At 41.7% G+C, this 20,221-nt stretch overlaps 2 protein-coding genes across 2 annotated transcripts in view; one reads left to right on the top strand and one right to left on the bottom strand.

The window, feature by feature from the left end:
• Positions 1-2,269, top strand: part of LOC138977811 (uncharacterized) — a 20,872-nt gene extending 18,603 nt beyond the window's left edge. Inside the window, exons 5-6 of the mRNA XM_070350418.1 lie at positions 24-301; positions 969-2,269. Of these exons, the coding sequence (XP_070206519.1) occupies positions 24-301; positions 969-1,247 (557 nt within the window). The 3' untranslated portion in view covers positions 1,248-2,269. The remainder of the gene's footprint in view (positions 1-23; positions 302-968) is intronic.
• Positions 2,270-10,537: 8,268 nt separating this feature from the next.
• The window catches only part of LOC138978435 (sodium-dependent nutrient amino acid transporter 1-like), a 51,022-nt gene continuing 41,338 nt past the window's right edge, over positions 10,538-20,221 (bottom strand). The window contains exons 7-8 of the mRNA XM_070351175.1: positions 17,072-17,242; positions 10,538-11,842 (exon numbers count right to left, since the gene is read on the bottom strand). Coding sequence (XP_070207276.1) covers positions 11,420-11,842; positions 17,072-17,242 — 594 coding nt within the window. The 3' untranslated portion in view covers positions 10,538-11,419. The remainder of the gene's footprint in view (positions 11,843-17,071; positions 17,243-20,221) is intronic.

The following is a 20,221-nucleotide window of genomic DNA, read 5'->3' on the forward strand; positions in this document are numbered from 1 at the left end:
AGTTTCTTTTTCTTTTGTGACAGCAAATTACAATGACTGCCAAATACAGAGAAAACCACCTGCCAAAGCTACAGCAAGACTCTTCGGTAAAAACCAAACCTCGTACTCGTGCCAAACATCATCACGTGACCCGAAAAGCGTCCACGTGATCAGCATCTTCGGCAATCATCGGTCATCGACGACTCAGGTGACCGTGAACAGCCAATCATCGTCCGAGAAAATGCTCGTCTTGGTTAACTACCATTTCGTGAAATGGACGGTGCACTTACCAAAGAACTCTGGGATCTCAAAAGTATTTGTGGTGAGTATTTGATGCCAGGTTTAAAAAGTTCCGGGTAAATTCAAGAACAGTCTCCCAAATTAATGCTCAGCAGATATGTAGTCAGGCTACATCCCTTGCACGGGGACAATTAAGTGTAAGGCTTCAAACGAAGTTCAACAATTCTCATTCTATTACCAATTAAGTTTAGGGAATGAAATAAGCGTGAGAAAATGATTTGATATTGATGTCGATTACTGCACATGGTTTGAGCATGAGTTTCTGCCTACAATTTTACATGTCTAAGATTGTCTCCAAATGCAAGTTTTACATTTCTTCATATGAGCATGAATATATGTATCAGGTTTGTTGCGAGATAATAATCATAAATTTAAAGCAGTATCGTTATATATGTCATGGTCAAAGTCAAGAAAAAAGATTTCAGTCAGGGTTTTCATGGTTGAGTTGACAATGCAAAGACAAAGAAGGCCGTAGGACGAGGGCAACTGTTTCAAGAGAGATAATCCATGTTTGCTTTGGCTTGGAATTTTGAATGTGACGAATTATCTCCCTTCAAAAACCAGTTTTTGAAATAATGATTTAATGTTGTCCTTTATTAATTATATGCTGCCCTACACGCCACCAGGCGTGAAAGGCAGTAAGTAAGTAAGTTTATTAATTATCACAGTTCACCCTTTCCAACACACAGGTTTCTACCAAATGGATATCTCAGGCGGATCAAGTCATCTTCACAGGAGCGTCATCAGAGGAACCACCTGTGATTCACAAACTCTCTCTCACGGGCTACGGACAGGACAAAAACGGTGGACACACTCCTAAGCTCCTCCAGTTCATCCAAAAGGAAATCGGCCCGGTGACGTCATTTCTCGGAGCTTCCCACGCCGATGAGTTCACTGTGGACTTGGATGACGTCAGAAAGTCTACGACGTCACAAATACCCTACACTTCCGAGACCACATCTCAGTGACTGGTACCTTAAGCACGATCTGTGTCGTACGCGTTCGACGCTTATTTATGAGCTGGTTTTGATCTAGTCATAACGATACAATCATGATTATGTTGAAGTGAGTGAAATACAGGCAAGCAATAACTTCAGAAAGTGAAACTGTTTGTGTCAGGATTCATTCCTGAGAGAAAGACTTTGAGGCGTCTTTCGTGTGTAATGATTCCTGGGGAAAAGCTCTGAAAGTCAGGCAAAGCAAAAAGAAACTTGGCATTCAGCTGCGCGAACGGTTTCTAAACTGCCGAAAAGCTGGTGTGTGTCCTACCAGCACCGCATGTGAGCCCCATGTTATTTTGCATATTATTATGTCTTCTGGGGCCTAGTTAGCCGATCTGGGTCCCACATGGGTAGCATCTGGGGTAACCACGAATGGAGTGTAGAAATGCCGCGCACATTCATCTCATATGTTCCCCACATAAAGTAAAGCTGGTAGCTTCTGGTTGTTACATCAAAAGCGAGGTCTGCGTTTTGCATACGCCACAGTCGACCCTGAAGATTTACATATGACATATTTATATCGTGTGTGGTTTTTTTTCTACGATCTCAGTCACACCTGCCATTTGACTAACGTTGACAGCGTGCAAGCTCGAAGCAGGAAAAATGCGATAAACAGAAGGTTTTTGGAAGGTGTCAACTGTTTGGCCACACACACTTACAAGTAGTAGGTGTCTTCATCTTCGTCTTCCGTCTGTGTGTTTATCTTCTCCCCAGCCTTCAATGGCTATGGGCCACTCAGTATGAGGCGTTCCGCTCTCCATCTAGCATTAGGCCAAACACAAATATATGTTGGTTTAAGGTAACGTGACCACAAAAAGATAGGGTCGGTAGGTCGGCCTTTTTTTAATACAGTGATCGCGCTAGGTATTTTTCAAACCGGTATGACGTCATGAGCTGGCTACAAGTCTCTCACGAAAATCGGTAAGCTTGCCAAGGCAACCAGTAAAAGACAAACAATGACTTACAATACATTTAATCAATGTCAGTGATATGCGGACGTTCCCCCCCCCCCCCCCCCCCCTCAAAGCAACTGTCACACAACTTGACAGTGACACATCAGCAGCCGCTGTGAGAGAGAGAGAGAGAGAGAGAGAGAGAGAGAGAGAGAGAGAGAGAGAGAGAGAGAGAGAGAGAGAGAGAGAGAGAGAGAGAGAGAGAGAGAGAGTTCCGAAATAAAATAGGAAAGCAAATAGTAATCACGCAACTGGAAGACTTACTCACTAGTTACTTACTGTTACAGTTTCACTTTCGCCTAGTCTTTGTTGTCAAAAAGTTTTCACGCGCAGAGCCAACAGCATTTCTATGACTTAGCGATTTTGAATGGTCTTCGAGAGATGAATGTTGAAAATTTCGACAACCTCTTGTGTAACCATTTTTTTTACGTGTTTTTTTGCAGTCTTCACAAAACATGAGAAAGTTCTCCCCCTCCCCCTCTGTCCGCAATCACAGAAACTCTTTGCACCATTTTTCCTGAAATCGTTTGACATTGGAAGATGCCGATGTTGGTTTCTTTGCCGCCGCTTGAGACTCGGGCTCTGCAGATGTACTCGGCCGTGAAGTACTTTCACTTTCAGTTCCTTCATTCAAAGGCCTCTTGAGGGTAGAAAAGACCGTAAAGATCGTTGCTTCTTCATCGCAATCGACTCGCCTCACAATAATCAACTGTATGTAGACAAAGATCTAAGCTGGTGTGAGTACGTGATTTCCCGGTATGATGCTATGTCGGCTATAGTTAGACGGCCCTTATAACATAAACTGAAAGATCACGATGGACCGGGAACCGAAAGAAATGGCGCGAAAAGTATGATGTCTGAATTTTGACGTCATGTTTGACACATTGACATCAAGTGTCATCAATGGAGACATAATCGCAACATTGTAGCGCTGTTACAACAAGCCATCCAAATATCTCTCTCTCTCTCTCTCTCTCTCTCTCTCTCTCTCTCTCTCTCTCTCTCTCTCTCTCTCTCTCTCTCTCCCTCGTACTGACAAACGATTTTTGTAATTACTACTTTTTTTTTTACCGGTCAAACCAAATAACAATCGTTATTCCCCCCTCTGCTTCTTTACCTCTGTAAACTTGTAGAGCTAGTTATTTTTCGATAATGACCCAGCAACCAAACAAATAACGAGCCAGCAACAGCCTGAATCCTCGATAGTGCAATGGGTTGAGAAGCTGTTCTGTTTCGGTACTACTTTTGCGACTGAAAAGTTCCGAACGCTCTATACGTACGAAGTATACATCTCTGGAGCAAACAATACAAACATACCGCATTTAAATTAACAACTACAGGCCTGAACACATGAATCTCCATATAAAATCCATGAGTTCGGTTGTTTTCTGAATCTAGATCTGCCGTGCACAAACCGTTCATCACAAGCAAATTCCCAAGGCAAGTAACTCATACTCTGGCGACAAGAGTAGTTCCCCTTCTTTTAACGCAGTTTCTTCGACAACACTGACTGCAATCCGACGGTCAGTTTTCAACAATATTTCATTTTATAAACAGATCACACGCAACCAAATGCACACATCTCATCAATTTAAACAACATAAAGCGGTTTCATACACTATTTTCCCCAGAAAACTGAACTTCATACAGTAATTAACGTTGGAACACGGGTGCAAAAGTTCGTCTGCTAGTCCCATTTGACGAAAGAACATTTACTAAGCGATACTAAAACATAAACAGAACACACAATATCTGCCTTTACCGCCACAGCAGAATAACAGCATATCTGTGTACTTGATTTTAGTCCAAAACAGGGAAACTGAAAAGAAGTGTTAACAGAATGGAATGATTTGCACGGAACTATACAACCGCGCATTAATCGATCGCCTGCGCAGGTTGACTGGTTGAGTGATTCGGATTCGATCAAACTTTCGCACAAAAACTCCTGGTTTTTTGGAATAACGGAAGAAAGGAGGAATAAAGAGGTTACACACCTCGTCTCAGTGATTATTAAAAATAATGGTCTCAGTTCGCGGTCATGAAAAAGCTCGCTGAAGCTCGCATTTTTCATGATCCGCTAACTTCGACCATTATTTTTAATAATCACTGAGACTCGGCATGTAACCTCTACGTACGTCTGGCCGACATGCACTTTTTTTCCGGTATTGGCGAATCTTAACCGGTAAAATACCGGAAATTACCGGTAAACGCGATCCCTGTAATATTTTGTTTAAATATTTTTTATAATTTAGTTCATTTTAAATGAGGTTACTTCCCTTAGTCTCGGTTATGGTTCGCAAAATGTGCCAAAAGTTTAGTTTTTTTTGAGTCGGCTGGAAAAAATAGGGTTGGTCGGGTTACCCTAAACCAACATATATTGTTTGGGGGGCCTTAGGCGGTGAATCTAGGGCAGAGTGCTGTGTGCAAATGTGAATACAAGAATTCTCGGGTATTAGTGATTGCCGTGTGGTGTATGTGTATGTACGTTGCACCAAAAAGTCGAGACACCATCCTTCCAATAAAAACAGTTCGGCTGACCATCTGAAGTCTGGCCCGGCTCCCCCCGCGGGTTAGGGGGAAGAATTTACCGGATGCTACCCAGCATGTCGTAAGAGGCGACTAACGGATTCTGTTTCTCCTTTTACCCTTGTTAAGTGTTTCTTGTATAGAATATAGTCAATGTTTGTAAAGATTTTAGTCAAGCAGTATGTAAGAAATGTTAAGTCCTTTGTACTGGAAACTTGCATTCTCCCAGTAAGGTCATTCATTGTACTACGTTGCAAGCCCCTGGAGCATTTTTTTGATTAGTGTTTTTGTGAACAAGAAACAATTGACAAGTGGCTCTATCCCATCTCCCCCCTTTACCCGTCGCGATATAACCTTCGTGGTTGAAAACGACGTTAAACACCAAACAAACATCCTTCCAATAAAAACAGTTCGGCTGACCATCTGAAGTCTGGCCCGGCATGTAGGCCTACATAAGAACATCCCGACACTTGGACACATCCCACAAATCAAAATGCTGACAGTTTTGTGTTGTGAGATGGATTTGTTGATGAATTAATTTCGTAAAAGCCAATAGTGGTTATGTAAGAAAGTAATTCAGCAAACTATTCCTACTATGGACAGGCTGTTGATTTGTGGTATGGGACTAAGTGGATCGAGGGATGGTCTTCTTGCTTGCACAGTTTGTTTGTTTGTTTGTTTGTTTGTTTGCTTAACGCCCAGGCGACCACGAAGAGCCATATCAGGGCTGTGCTGCTTCGACATATAACGTGCGCCACACACAAGACAGAAGTCGCAGCACAGGCTTCGTGTCTCACCCAGTCACATTATTCTGACACCGGACCAACCAGTCGTAGCACTAACCCCATAATGCCAGACGCCAGGCGGAGCAGCCACTAGATTGCCAATTTTAAAGTCTTGGGTATGACCCGGGCGGGGTTCGAACCCACGACCTCCCGATCACGGGGCGGACGCCTTACCACTAGGCCAACCGTGCCGGTCCAGTAACAGCTTGGCCAGATTTGAGACGGTGAGTTTAGTGACCTGGTGTGTTTAATTCCGTTTGAATGTCGTTCTCAGCCTGGATAATAATCAAAACTCGCCAACTGCAACGTTCTATGAAGTTGAAGGATGCACAAATTAGTGCACCGAAAGTATCACAGAAAACTATAAACGATACGAAATAACAATCTTCAAGTGAAAATGCAAAAAGAATAGCAGTTACATTCTGAGGCCAAGATCTCATTCTTGTGAAACGTTTTGCTGCACTGTAATTATGTTTGAAAAATGACGGCCAATACGCGAAAAAGCACAATCCTACATTCTTCACAGATTTGATAGACATAGACATTTTTTGACAGACTATTTACAAATTATGTTGCGAGATGAGGGGGAGAATTGAGATAGTCAGCTTCTTCTTGATCACACGTCAACATTGTTAGCCTGGACAGCGGCAAAAACGATGCTGTCTTCTCCAGGTCCTCCTTTTCTCCGTACAGCTGGCAGCGTCTGGGGACTGCAGTGGGACTGTCAGTCAGCAAAATGGCATACACTATTTTTCATTTGAACATGGCTCAACATTAAAATAATTGTGTTACATTCTAATTTTTTTTATTCTGAATTTTGGAACGTTAGTAGTCTTTTTGTATTTGGATTTGTTGCATGCGATAATTGCCATTTCATTCGGTTGAAAATGACAATACGGCCGATTTCGGTTCAGTCCCGGAGCGGGAATTCTTTCTTCTAAAGTTGGCAAAAAAATTATTGCAACAATTTTCGCACGCTAAGAAAAGCATTAAAACGCAATTTATTTTAGTTGAACTTTATATGCTCGAAAAGGTAATTATGTCAGCTGTACATATCATTTGTCCGATTGATGGTACTGTGTAGAGGCATCCTGTCACATCCTGTCACATCCTGTCAAACAAGGTCACCCCTAAAATCAACCTGACAAAATCCATAGCCCCGTATTTTAAAATCTGCAAAAAAAATCAGAATATGCACAAACCAAACACTTCTGACAACCATTGGCAAGGCCATTCAATTTCCTGTTCAGAACATTTTGTTTTATGCACCTGACTTCTTTAGTCTTTATGTAGCCTTTTGTCAAAGGCGGTAGGTGTCAACCGTTTCAGAGGCCAAAAAAGGCACTTTTTGCGGCCATTTTTGAGGGGGTCCTCGGGCATATAAAGTTCAACTAAAATAAATTGTGTTTTAATGCTTTTCTTAGCGTGCAAAGATTGTTGCAATAATTTTTTGGCCAAGTTTCATATAGAGCTGCGAAGTTAGTAGTCGGCGATCTCATTAACACCTAGGCCTACTCATCTTGTTTTTCAGTGGAGTATTTAAACATGCGTGCGTGTCTATGTGTGTGTGTTGAAAAGAGAGAGAGAGAGAGAGAGAGAGAGAGAGAGAGAGAGAGAGAGAGAGAAAGAGAGAGACTCAGAGAGAGAGAGAGAGAGAGAGAGAGAGAGAGAGAGACTGTGTTCTGTACCTCTGTAAAGACAGGATCAAAGAGCATGTAAATAAAGTTGTGCGTTAGAACAGAAAGAATGGTGTTTGTACGATAGAGTGGTTGCAGTTCTGTCTCTCTGTCTCTCTGTCTCTCTCTCTCTCTCTCTCTCTCTCTCTCTCTCTCTCACACACACACACACACACACTGACAGACAGACACAAACAAAACCATAGACATGCAGTACCCCCCCCCCCACTCACACACGCAAAGAAAATCATCTCTTTTTAATGAATTTTATTGAATTTCTTCGATAATCTGCCCAAATTATAGTGATTATAAATGGTCGCATTCACTCTACTTAAAATTAGCACGTCAAATTTAACAAAGTTTTTTTTCTGAAATACACGAAATAACGAGTGCTAGCCGCAAGACGACATCGTAGCATCTTCCCACGCCGCTCTAATGATTATAATGTTAGAATTCTTCGTAGTTGGCGGGGCAATAGCTCAGTCGGTAGCTGCGCTGGCTTTAAAACCAGTTGTCGCTATCGGCGTGGGTTCGATCCCCACGTTCGGCGAGGGATTTATTTCCCAGAGTCAACTTTGTGCAGACTCTCCTCGATAAAGAACCCAAGTTCACAGCAAAAGTCTCAGGGCTTGGAAACATAAATACACGCATGCCGGAGAAAAAAAAAGGGTAGCGCCGTATACTGTATGGCAGCTCGCTTTCCCCAGGGAGAAAGCAGCCCGCATTTCCAAGAGGGTAACCTCACAGGACTATATGAATCTTATCCTTATCCTTTTCCTTATGCTTAGTAGACAAGGTAAGAAACGCGAACCAGCTGACCTCGAGTCCGTTGTGACTTTTTCATTTTCTGTTGTGGTTTCAAGTTGTCAGTGTATTGCCAAAAACGGTGCCATGCGTTTGATTATGCACTTCCAGTTTCAATAAACACCCGAATAGCGTTTAATGACAACCCGTGTGATCAGACATACGTTTTAATACTATTCGTATCAAATTATTTTTTTAAAATTATGTTTGTGTGTGATTTATTCATTTATTTATTTTCTTGTATGCCCCCCGCGGGTTAGGGGGAGTCCCATATTGGTTGAGACGAGAAAGAATTTACCCGATGCTCCCCAGCGACTAACGGATTCTGTTTCTCCTTTTACCCTTGTTAAGTGTTTCTTGTATAGAATATAGTCAATGTTTGTAAAGATTTTAGTCAAGCAGTATGTAAGAAATGTTAAGTCCTTTGTACTGGAAACTTGCATTCTCCCTGGAGCAAATTTTTGATTAGTGCTTTTGTGAACAAGAAACAATTGACAAGTGGCTCTATCCCATCACCCCCCTCCCCCCCGTCGCGATATAACCTTGAACGGTTGAAAACGACGTTAAACACCAAATAAAGAAAGACATTTTCTTGTATTCCCATTTTGGGTGAGGTCTACGTCTCGATACGTAAAAAGTCAACTGTCAGCAGAACCGTGAGTTTTGACAATGGAAGAACGACTGGTTCTCTTTAAAGAATGTCAGACTAGCAAACTCTGCAGTGGTAATTCATCTTCTCACTCTGAGAAAACAATTTGATAAAACTCAAGGCGTTGGGATACAAAGAGGTGCCTCGATCCGTTGTGTCCAGGCGATATGATGTGAACGGTTATTGAAATAGACCATGCCCTTTTCCTGCATCGCGTTATTCTCCCCTCCAACATTTTTTTTTTATTTTAATTTTTAATTTTTATCCGAGCTTCCTTGTGACACAACCTGTCATTCCAAGCGAATCAACAAAATCGTCTTTTTTGGTTGTTGTTGTTGTTGTTGTTGCAACAAGGAACGATCGAAGCTGTCTTTTTATAACGCCACGTTTTGTTAGCTTTTCGATCGAAATCATGTCTAAGCCAAACCTAGTGTACTTCCACTACCCGAGCGCTTTGGCAATCTGCCTTATGCTCTTCAACCTCCACCACCTCCATCCCACCCCGCCTAGAACGAGGAACAGTCATACCACGACCCCCCCACCACCACCAACACCAAAACAAGACAAGAAGGGCAAAGCCCATACGACTCACATGCTTGACCTTGACCTTCAGCTAAACCTAGCAATGACATCATACACTAAGAACTGCTTTACACATTTTTCCTACCAAAATACATGTGACCTTGACCCAAGGTCAAGGTCATCCAAGGTCATGCAACACAAAGCTGTTAATTCAAGACATAGGAAGTACAATGGTGCTTATTGGCTCTTTCTACCATGAGATATGGTCACTTTTAGTGGTTCACTACCTTATTTTGGTCACATTTCATAAGGGTCAAAGTGACCTTGACCTTGATCATATGTGACCAAATGTGTCTCATGATGAAAGCATAACATGTGCCCCACATAATTTTTAAGTTTGAAACAGTTATCTTCCAAAGTTCAGGGTCAAGGTCACTTCAAAATATGTATACAATCCAACTTTGAAGAGCTCCTGTGACCTTGACCTTGAAGCAAGGTAAACCAAACTGGTATCAAAAGATGGGGCTTACTTTGCCCTATATATCATATATAGGTGAGGTATTCAATCTCAAAAACTTCAGAGAAAATGTGAAAAATGTGAAAAATAGCTGTTTTTTAGACAACATTTATGGCCGCTGCGACCTTGACCTTGAAGCAAGGTCAAGATGCTATGTATGTTTTTTGGGGCCTTTTCATCATACACCATCTTGCCAAATTTGGTACTGATAGACTGAATACTGTCCAAGAAATATCCAACGTTAAAGTTTTCCGGACGGACGGACGGACGGACGGACGGACGACTCGGGTGAGTACATAGACTCACTTTTGCTTCGCATGTGAGTCAAAAAGCAAATGATTTATACGATTTCCCTTCCTCGTGTCCCACGTTACACTCACTAAATTAAAATGGAACAACACCCCCCCCCCCCCCCCCCCCCAACAAGCCCACCTTCAAAGAAGACTTCCTCCCTTTTAAGACCCTATTTTCTCAGATTGCTTGATGTCTTAAAAACGGATTCTACTGTATGTGGATCAAAAATATTAGCTGTTCTACACTCATTTTTTGTTTTAACCTTTTTTTTGGGACCTCAGTTGCATGCAAGGCTGCTGCAACCCATCTTTTTTGCCTCTTTCGTCTTTTTTTTTTTTGGGGGGGGGGGGGGGGGGGGGGGCGGTGAGCATTGGTCTTTTTTTTTTTTTTTTTTAATGAAATCTACTTCTTTTGCCCTAATCTTTTCACCTCTATCATGTTCTACACTCATCAAATAATGTCCAAGAGACCGTTGATTTCTTTACTCAGTGTCCAAAACTTGATCCTAGTGCGACCTGACACATCAACTCATTTAGTTATTCAATCCTAAGAATATCCCAGAAACAAACTTACCCCAAATCCACCCCCCTTCCCACCACCATCACTAACCTCATACTCAACACACTCTCAATTTTGAGAAAAAAAAGAGAAAATAACAACACAAATATTTTATTTTTTTACCCAGTTGGCAGTTGCATCCAAGTTGACAGGATTGATACTAGGCTGGTCAAGACAAAAATGTATACTCAGACACTTGAGTGACCTAATTTCTGACACAATGACATCATAGCATGGTAGCCAAGACTAAATTACCCCATACACTAACCTGTGACCTCAAATCAAACATAGACGTCATATTTTGATGGAGTGGAACCTTATTTCCTTGATAGCTCAGTGGATATTGCTAGTAGTGATAGATCTTCTCAAGCAAACGGTTTCATGCTGTGATCTTGAAATTTGACAAAAACCAGCCACATGTGTGGCATGTCTGAACATCATCAAACCCCACAGGTGTGTGACATTTGAGAACATCAGAGAAATCTTCAGTGTTAAGTTTTTTATGAACCGAAGACGACCCCGCTGTGACCCCAAAATATGACGAGGGTCAACCTAACTGGGGTCATGTCGGGAGATCATCAAACCCTAGAAGTGTGCAAAGTTTCAAAGCTCTTGATTAAATACTATTCGAGATAACCTCAACGTTAATTCTTTTTGTCTACGGGCGGCCGGCCGGCCGGACGGCCTAACACTGCTCATTCCTAAGACTCTCCCGATCACTCAGGGGAGTCAAACATCCTTATTCTACCGGCACCTTTAACTCTCCGCAAGCACCCCCACCCACCAACTCACCCTCAACATCCACCCTACATAAAACAATGAAACAAAATGTGCATCATAAATCAAATGCACTGGTTAATCCACGGGAGTGCTGGTGGTGACTTCTGCTTCGTGCTCTTCCTCCGGCTTTTTTTCTACCACCACGGGAGTGCTGGTGGTGACTTCTGCTTCGTGCTCTTCCTCCGGCTTTTTTTCTACCACCGGTCCTTCTTCTCCCAACGATATTACCTCCAAGTCCAACACGCCTGAAAAGATGCCCTCCCCGGCTTTCCCCGTCGCAATTTCTCTTCCTTCATCTGTGACAAAGTCTGGAAGGCGGAGGAAGCTCCTGTGCACGTATGCGAAAGGAAAGTCGGACGAGCTAGGACACTCGCGCCTGGGCTTGCGTCGCCTCATGCTGGGTATGACGTCAGCGAAGACGGAGTCGACGTCACGAGATACGTTGGATCCGTCATTTGGCCCCCAGCGGTTGTTGGGGCGGAATAGCTTTTTGAACATCTGTGTAAATGGGGAAGAAAACATAATTTGCATGATCTTGACAATGTGTGCACACACACACACACACACACACACACACACACACACACACACACACACAACCCACACACAATTAAACCGGACTCGCTTTAAAAAAAAAATGGTTTGAAATACACAAAATATTCAACGTGCCGGTGCAAGTCAACTTATTTGTCGGGCATGAAACTATTGAAACATGTTGATTTCAAAGGAGCAAGAAAAGAACAGTTACAGTTGTGTGTGTGTGTGTGTGTGTGTGTGTGTGTGTGTGTGTGTGTGTGTGTATGTGTGTAGGGGAAAGGCTCCTAATATGGACCGGCTCCTAATATGGACCACCTCCTGTTCTGACAAACTAACGGCGCTAGAGCGCTCAAAACAATTTCATTCGCTTTATTCACCCTCTCTGGATGAGTTGCACATGTCAAAACAGTTGCAGAAACACAAACCTCAAAACCGTTAGGCTTTTTCGCTTTTTTTCACTTTTGGCAGCGTTCACTCTAAATGTGCCGCCTAAAACGGACTCGATCGTTTCTGTCCACAGCCAAAGCTTTCATAACACAAAAATGGCTATAATTATATGACAGTCACAGCTAAGGCAGTATTTGTTACATTTTAACAGTGTGTACCCCGAGTTTCTACTGCAAACACAAAATAATAGCAAAACCTCAAAGTATGTGTGAGTCCCCTAATATGGACCACCTTCAACAAATCGAAGAAAATAAAAACTAAAGGCAATTTTAATTAATTCATTAAGAAGCTTGCTGAAAATAACCTATAACTAGCCCTCGAGATTTCAAAAAATATAACAAATAGTCTTTTTTTTGTGGAAGTTGATAATTTCACATATTTTCACTCGTTTTTGATAAGCTCCTTCAGTTTCCTGGTGTGCTTCAAATAATGCTCTCATCAACCCGAAACAGCTAAATCTAAAGCATATTTGAATTAGTCTGACTTGCACACTAAGTTGTATCATGCATGTTATTTTGAAGTATAGGGGGCTTTTTACAGTGATTCGTGAAGGCCGCTTCACTGGTCCATATTGGGCGCCCAGGCTCCTAATATGGACCATTTGTGATTTTTTCTGTATTTAATTTTTGCTGAAGGTCTATCAAAGCTATTTCACTCTAATTAGGCCTAAAGCCTGTCCTTAATTGGACAAAGTCGACTACGCGTAGCTCACTTCGCGAAGCTACCGAAACTAGATTTCGTTGCAGTCCAAGGGAAGGCACTATGGCGGAAAAGAGAGTTATCTTTTCATGTCTTGGCGTCTCAAATGCGCGTAGTCTCGACCAGCGCGTGGTGTGCTTCTTTCTGAGTACTTTACGTCACAAATTGTACTTTACGTACTTGATGATGACGTAAGTTAATTGTATGTGTTCTATTTCGTTGACTGAGAACGGCCGGGACCAGTTTGCGTGAGCGCTGGGATTTCGAGTTTCATTCGACATGTCAATGCATCGCAGTATGAAATAATGCAGGTAGGAGGTTAGTTCTTGTACTTTGGGTCAACCAAAGTCGATAAATGCATTCTTCACTATGGTATTGAGTCTGATTTCGTCGTCCATCTTGAATCGAAAAGCACTCTTCTTACAAAAAAACCAACTTCGTTGCGAGCTACGGCGAAGCTTCGCAAGTCAAAACTTGAGAAGCGATGTTGGGGTCAAAGTACCACGCCGTAGCTGCGGGTTTTTGGTATAAAGACTTCGCGAAGCTTCGTGTAGTCGACTACGGGCTCAATTAAGGACGGGCTTAACTGTTCAACTAAGAGAGGACTACCAACCACAAAATGAAACTTCTTCGCAAGAAAACAAGCTAGTTATCAGCAATAAACAAAAAGTGGTCCATAGTAGGGGCCCTTCCCCTATGTGTGTGTGTGTGTGTGTGTGTGTGTGTGTGTGTGTGTGTGTGTGTGTATGTGTATGTATGTGAGTGTGTATGTAGGAAGGGAGGGCAAGTCGACCCCTCTAACAAATGCAGCTTATACCTCTCGTCTTTTTAAAAAAAAAATTGTTTTTGTTGTAAAACCTGGTGTGTTCTCTTTCGTGTAAGCGTTGTGTGGAATATGAACGCTCCAACTGGCACGGTTTTTAAATAAAATATAAAAGAAAAAAATCCTGAAGCATGGACGACTTGCCCTCCATGGAGGGCAACTCGTCCATGGGGGGCGGGTAATTCGTCCAGGTGGAAAAGGTTGTTCATATTACCCAATAGCATCACCTCGACATATGAAATTGACTGAAGTAACTTTTCTGTGTCAGTTTTGTTAATCGGAAGTGAGAATGACGTCATAATGAGTCGGCCTACGTCAGAAGTCGATCGACGTCTTGGCTATGCAGGGAGGGTGAGTATTTGAAGGGATAGATGTTCAAACATCTATACTTATTAGTTGCTCTGGTTCAAAGCTAAGCAAATGGGAAAATATATTTACAAATTGGACTTGTAATTGATTTGTGTCGCCCATTTCAGGTTGCGTGAACGTGAAATAGTTTAGTAGGCCTACTACTAGGGGGGGACGAATTACCCGATCATGGTACTCGCTGAACATTGCTATTTACCATTGTTCCTGGGATAGCCTGAGATCTATAACTTTCGACTAGTTGTTATGAAAGCCAAAGCTTTTTTGCAGATCTGGTGCATTTTACGAATCAGCGGCTCCCATGCACTGACTGGTTTTTTTTTCGTGCAACAATTTTAGAGTGGAAACTATCAAAATTGACAAAGACTTACCGCTTTGCTGGACCCGTTTTTTTCGACATTTTTTACATTTAGTCAAGTTTTGACTAAATGTTTTAACATCGAAGGGGAATCGAAACGAGGGTCGTGGTGTATGTGTGTGCGTGCGTGTGTGCGTGCGTGCGTGCGTGTAGAGCGATTCAGACCAAACTACTGGACCGATCTTTATGAAATTTGACATGAGAGTTCCTGGGTATGATATCCCCGAACGTTTTTTTTCCTTTTTTTGATAAATGTCTTTGATGACGTCATATCCGGCTTTTCGTGAAAGTTGAGGCGGCACTGTCACGCTCTCATTTTTCAACTAAATTGGTTGAAATTTTGATCAAGTAGTCTTCGACGAAGCCCGGACTTCGGTATTGCATTTCAGCTTGGTGGCTTAAAAATTAATTAATGACTTTGGTCATTAAAAATCTGAAAATTGTAAAAAAAAAATTTTTTTTCTAAAACGATCCAAATTTACGTTCAGCTTATTCTCCATCATTTTCTGATTCCAAAAACATATAAATATGTTATATTCGGATTAAAAACAAGCTCTGAAAATTAAATATATAAAAATTATTATCAAAATTAAATTTTTGATATCAATTTAAAAACACTTTCATCTTATTCCTTGTCGGTTCCTGATTCCAAAAACATATAGATATGATATGTTTGGATTAAAAACACGCTCAGAAAGTTAAAACAAAGAGAGGTACAGAAAAGCGTGCTATCCTTCTCAGCGCAAGTACTACCCCGCTCTTCCTGTCAATTTCACTGCCTTTGCCGTGCGCGGTGGACTGACGATGCTACGAGTATACGGTCTTGCTGCGTTGCATTGCGTTCAGTTTCATTCTGTGAGTTCGACAGACAGCTACTTGACTAAATGTTGTAATTTCGCCTTACGCGACTTGTTTTTCTTTAACTGATTCAGGTTGGGTAACTCTGGCTTATGAAATCGATGATAATCACCCCTGCAGTGTCATGTTCTCAAAATCGAGGGGGGACGACATACCCGAGGGGGTCGACTTGCCCTCCCTTCCCCTATGCGAGTGTGTGTGTGAGTACGTGTGTGTGTGTGTGTGTGTGTGTGTGTGTGTGTGTGTGTGTGTGTGTGTTTGTGTGTGTGTCCTTCTGTCTGTCCGTCCGTCTGTTTGTCCGCGTGTGTGTCTGTGTGTTTGTATGTGCATGTGCATGTTAGCTAGGTTACTACATGCAGCAAAAGAGGAGGAAGGAGTTTACATGACTAAACAAGGCCAGCTAGAAAATTAATCGGACGATTTGGGTGTTATGCTGAAGACTGCGACTAATAGTATGAATTACAGTTAAATGTACCCGGAAGCATACAGTTTCACTTTAATATTCAGTTATTTATTGGTAGCAAAACATGTACCAGAAGTGTCTGCTCCCTAAAAATTCAGTAACAACCCACACTCAACTGAGTGACGTCTCCTGATGTCAAAGGGACACGATGGTTCGCTCATTCGCAAAAAAATAAAGTTGGCATTAATTATTAATTTCTTGTAATGTATATCTGCATTCATCCGGGAGGTTGGTGCTATGATTACATGGTAGGAATGTTTTCAAGCCTTCGCGTTTTCTATTTACAGCTTTGTATGTCGGTACTGAACTGACGCTGTCGTCTGCTGCATGTACGGAGGACAGTCAATCGAATCAGTCGACTTCCAAATGCTGCATGGTGTTGCTCGAAATCAGTCAGAAAAATAACGTCTGCTCTTAGCCGCGGGGAGTTTTAGGGTCAAGCATCATTGTTTGGTATTGTGGAGACAATAAGCTACACATGCCACTAACACGGAGGATGAGAAGATTCCTCTCCAATGGAAAGAAGCAGCACAGACTCATGAATACGATCTCTGGGTTTGTATGCGCACTTAAAGAGTGCGCTAACAGTTTTAAGCGCATTGCCATTAGCCAATGAACTGTTTCACAACAGTCATGTAACACCAGTACTTACTAACAATTATTATTATTTTATAACTTGTTTGAAATTAGGAGCACAATTCTCAATAATTATTAGACAAACTGTATGTGCGGCGAAATGTGCATAGTGCAGCCAGTCTCATTCCGTGGCCTGATGGGCGCAATCGCTTGGTGATAAGACGCCGGCCTCCAATGCGGAAGGTCGTGGGTTCGAATCCCGGCCGCGCCTGGTGGGTTAAGGTGGAGATTTTTCCGATGTCCCAGGTCAACTTATGTGCAGACCTGCTAGTGCCTTATTCCCCTTCGTGTGTACACGCAAGCACAAGACCAAGCGCGCACGGAAAAGATCCTGTAATCCATGTCAGAATTCGGTGCCGGTGAGTTATAGAAACACGAAAATACCCAGCATGCTTCCTCCGAAAGCGGCGTATGGCTGCCTAAATGGCGGGGTAAAAACGGTCATACACGTAAACATCCACTCGTGCAAACATACTTGTGTACGAGGGATTTTCAGCCCACGAACGCAGAAGAAGAAGAAGAATAATTACGTGGCCTTACCGTCTTTCTGCCGTATCTCCAGTATCGCGTGATGACGGCCTTGATGTCCATGGGGAACCAGATGATGACGGGGGCGATATGGATGTAGAAGATTGAATGGGACAAAATCCAATTCCAATCATCGGGTTCAATTTCGCTCTTTTCCTTTACGTTGCGCATGAATGGTAGCAACTGCACGCATTTCATGCAGGGAGCGCAACGTTACAACTGAGATACACAGAAAATACTTCATGTGTGATACCGAGTAACACGAGTTACTCTTTATATTTAGTCAAGTTTTGACTAAATATTTTAACATCGAGGGGGAATCGAAACGAGGGTCGTGGTGTATGTGCGTATGTGTGTGCGTGCGTGCGTGCGTGTGTGTGTGTGTGTAGAGCGATTCAGACTAAACTACTGGACCGATCTTTATGAAATTTGACATGAGAGTTCCTGGGTATGAAATCCCCGAACGTTTTTTTCATTTTTTTGATAAATGTCTTTGATGACGTCATATCCGGCTTTTCGTGAAAGTTGAGGCGGCACTGTCACGCCCTCATTTTTCAACCAAATTGGTTCAAATTTTGGTCAAGTAATCTTCGACGAAGCCCGGGGTTCGGTATTGCATTTCAGCTTGGTGGCTTAAAAATTAATTAATGACTTTGGTCATTAAAAATCTGAAAATTGTAAAAAAAAATAAAAATTTATAAAACGATCCAAATTTACGTTTATCTTATTCTCCATCATTTGCTGATTCCAAAAACATATAAATATGTTATATTCGGATTAAAAACAAGCTCTGAAAATTAAATATATCAAAATTATTATCAAAATTAAATTGTCCAAATCAATTTAAAAACACTTTCATCTTATTCCTTGTCGGTTCCTGATTCCAAAAACATATAGATATGATATGTTTGGATTAAAAACACGCTCAGAAAGTTAAAACAAAGAGAGGTACAGAAAAGCGTGCTATCCTTCTTAGCGCAACTACTACCCCGCTCTTCTTGTCAATTTCACTGCCTTTGCCATGAGCGGTGGCCTGACGATGCTACGAGTAAAATGGCATTGCGTTTCATTCTGTGAGTTCGACAGCTACTTGACTAAATATTGTATTTTCGCCTTACGCGACTTGTTTACATTTAGTCAAGTTTTGACTAAATGTTTTAACGTAGAGGGGGGAATCGAGACGAGGGTCGTGGTGTATGTGCGCGCGCGCGTGTGTGTGTGTGTGTGTGTGTGTGTGTGTGTGTGTGTGTGTGTGTGTGTGTGTGTACCCCCGTTTCCACAGGTTTGGTTGCCTAAATCACCATAAGGCAACCATCCACACGTGGATGGCAACCTAAACTCTGGATGACAACCTAATTGTGTGGATGGTCGCTTCATTTAACAACGTTAAATTGACTTTTTTGACGGAAAGAATGTCATAACAATGTTCAAAATGACATTCTTTCCGTCCTCTATAGGCGACGAAATAGGTCAAATTTTGTGCATTTTTTAGTGCAAAATTCTTCGATGCCGGAGCGAGTACTGCACCCAGTGCTGTTGTAGTGCAAGTGCACTAGAAAGGCACTACACCCAGTGCCGCCTCTTAGGTAACCATCCACACTTTAGGTACGTGTGTGTGTGTGTCCGTCTGTCTGTCTGTGTAGAGCGATTCAGACCAAACTACTGAACCGATCTTTATGAAATTTGACATGAGAGTTCCTGGGAATAATATCCCCGGACATATTTTTCTTTTTTTCGATAAATACTTTTGATGACGTCATATCCGGCTTTTTGTAAAAGTTGAGGCGGCACTGTCACACCCTCATTTTTCAATCAAATTGATTGAAATTTTGGCCAAGCAATCTTCGACGAAGGCCGGACTTCGGTATTGCATTTCAGCTTGGTGGCTTAAAAATGAATTAATGACTTTGGTCATTAAAAATCTGAAAATTGTAAAAATAAATTTTGTTATAAAACGATCCAAATGTACGTTCATCTTATTCTTCATCATTTTTTGATTCCAAAAACATATAAATATGTTATATTCGGATTAAAAACAAGCTCTGAAAATTAAAAAAATTAAAAATTATGATTAAAATTAAATTTCCGAAATCGTTTTAAAAACTATTTCATCTTATTCCTTGTCGGTTCCTGATTCCAAAAACATATAGATATGATATGTTTGGATTAAAAACACGCTCAGAAAGTTAAAACGAAGAGAGGTACAGTAAAGCGTGCTATGATCTGAAGCACAGCAGAGAAAGGGGGAATGTACGTTCTGGCTCACCGATTCCGACAGACCCTAAATATTAACGCAAAATAGGCTTCTGGACTAAACTTTTACTAAAATGAAACATGCGACAAAATCAGAAAAATACTGCATAAATCCATACAAAAAAAAATACAGTAAAGTAAGGTTGTTTTGAACCAATGCCGGGTCTGTCGGAATCAGTAACCCAGAACCTGGTTAAGCCACTTTATTTTTAGACGCTCTCCAAACAGCCAGCGTGTGTTTGCCAGGCCTGCAACCTGGTTAAGCCACTTTATTTTTAGACGCTCTCCAAAGAGCCAGCGTGTGTTTGTCATTTTTCCTGGTGCTGTGGTGGTGTGAAGACGTGTTTTCTGTGAGAAAAGTGTTTTGCCTGTCTCAAGAATCTATAGGGTTAGCTCAGGACATCAAGAATTGTTAGATTATTCTAGGCGGCCAACAACTTTAATTCTACCTGACATGGAACAAGCTTGTAATGTCCCACTACCAGCGCCAACACCATCAGAATTTTGGACAGAAGAAGAACAGCATGTACTAGAAGAGAATAGAAAATATTTTGAGCAGATGGCCTTAATAGCAGTTAAGGCTAAAACAGAAGGATTAATGAGACTGCCCAAAAAACCAAAAAGGAAGATAGAAGATTTGTTCAAAGAAAAAGACGGAAAGAAAAAGAGAGTAGAACCAACAACGCCAAGTGATTTACATCACTATCTCGTTTCAAACCAAGCAGATGTTAGCCATGCTATATCCACAGAAGCTTTCACAAATGCTTATTTTGCTCAAGCAGAAAATGAAAAAGATATTGTGGAAAGACTGCAAAAAGGGATAAGAAATCTCAAAAGACAGGACGCACAACAAATCTTAATTTACATTCAGTTTGGACAGTTTTTGATTATGTGCAAACAATGGCAGGA

Source organism: Littorina saxatilis, linkage group LG10, assembly GCF_037325665.1.
Source record: "Littorina saxatilis isolate snail1 linkage group LG10, US_GU_Lsax_2.0, whole genome shotgun sequence".
NCBI lineage: Eukaryota > Metazoa > Mollusca > Gastropoda > Littorinimorpha > Littorinidae > Littorina > Littorina saxatilis.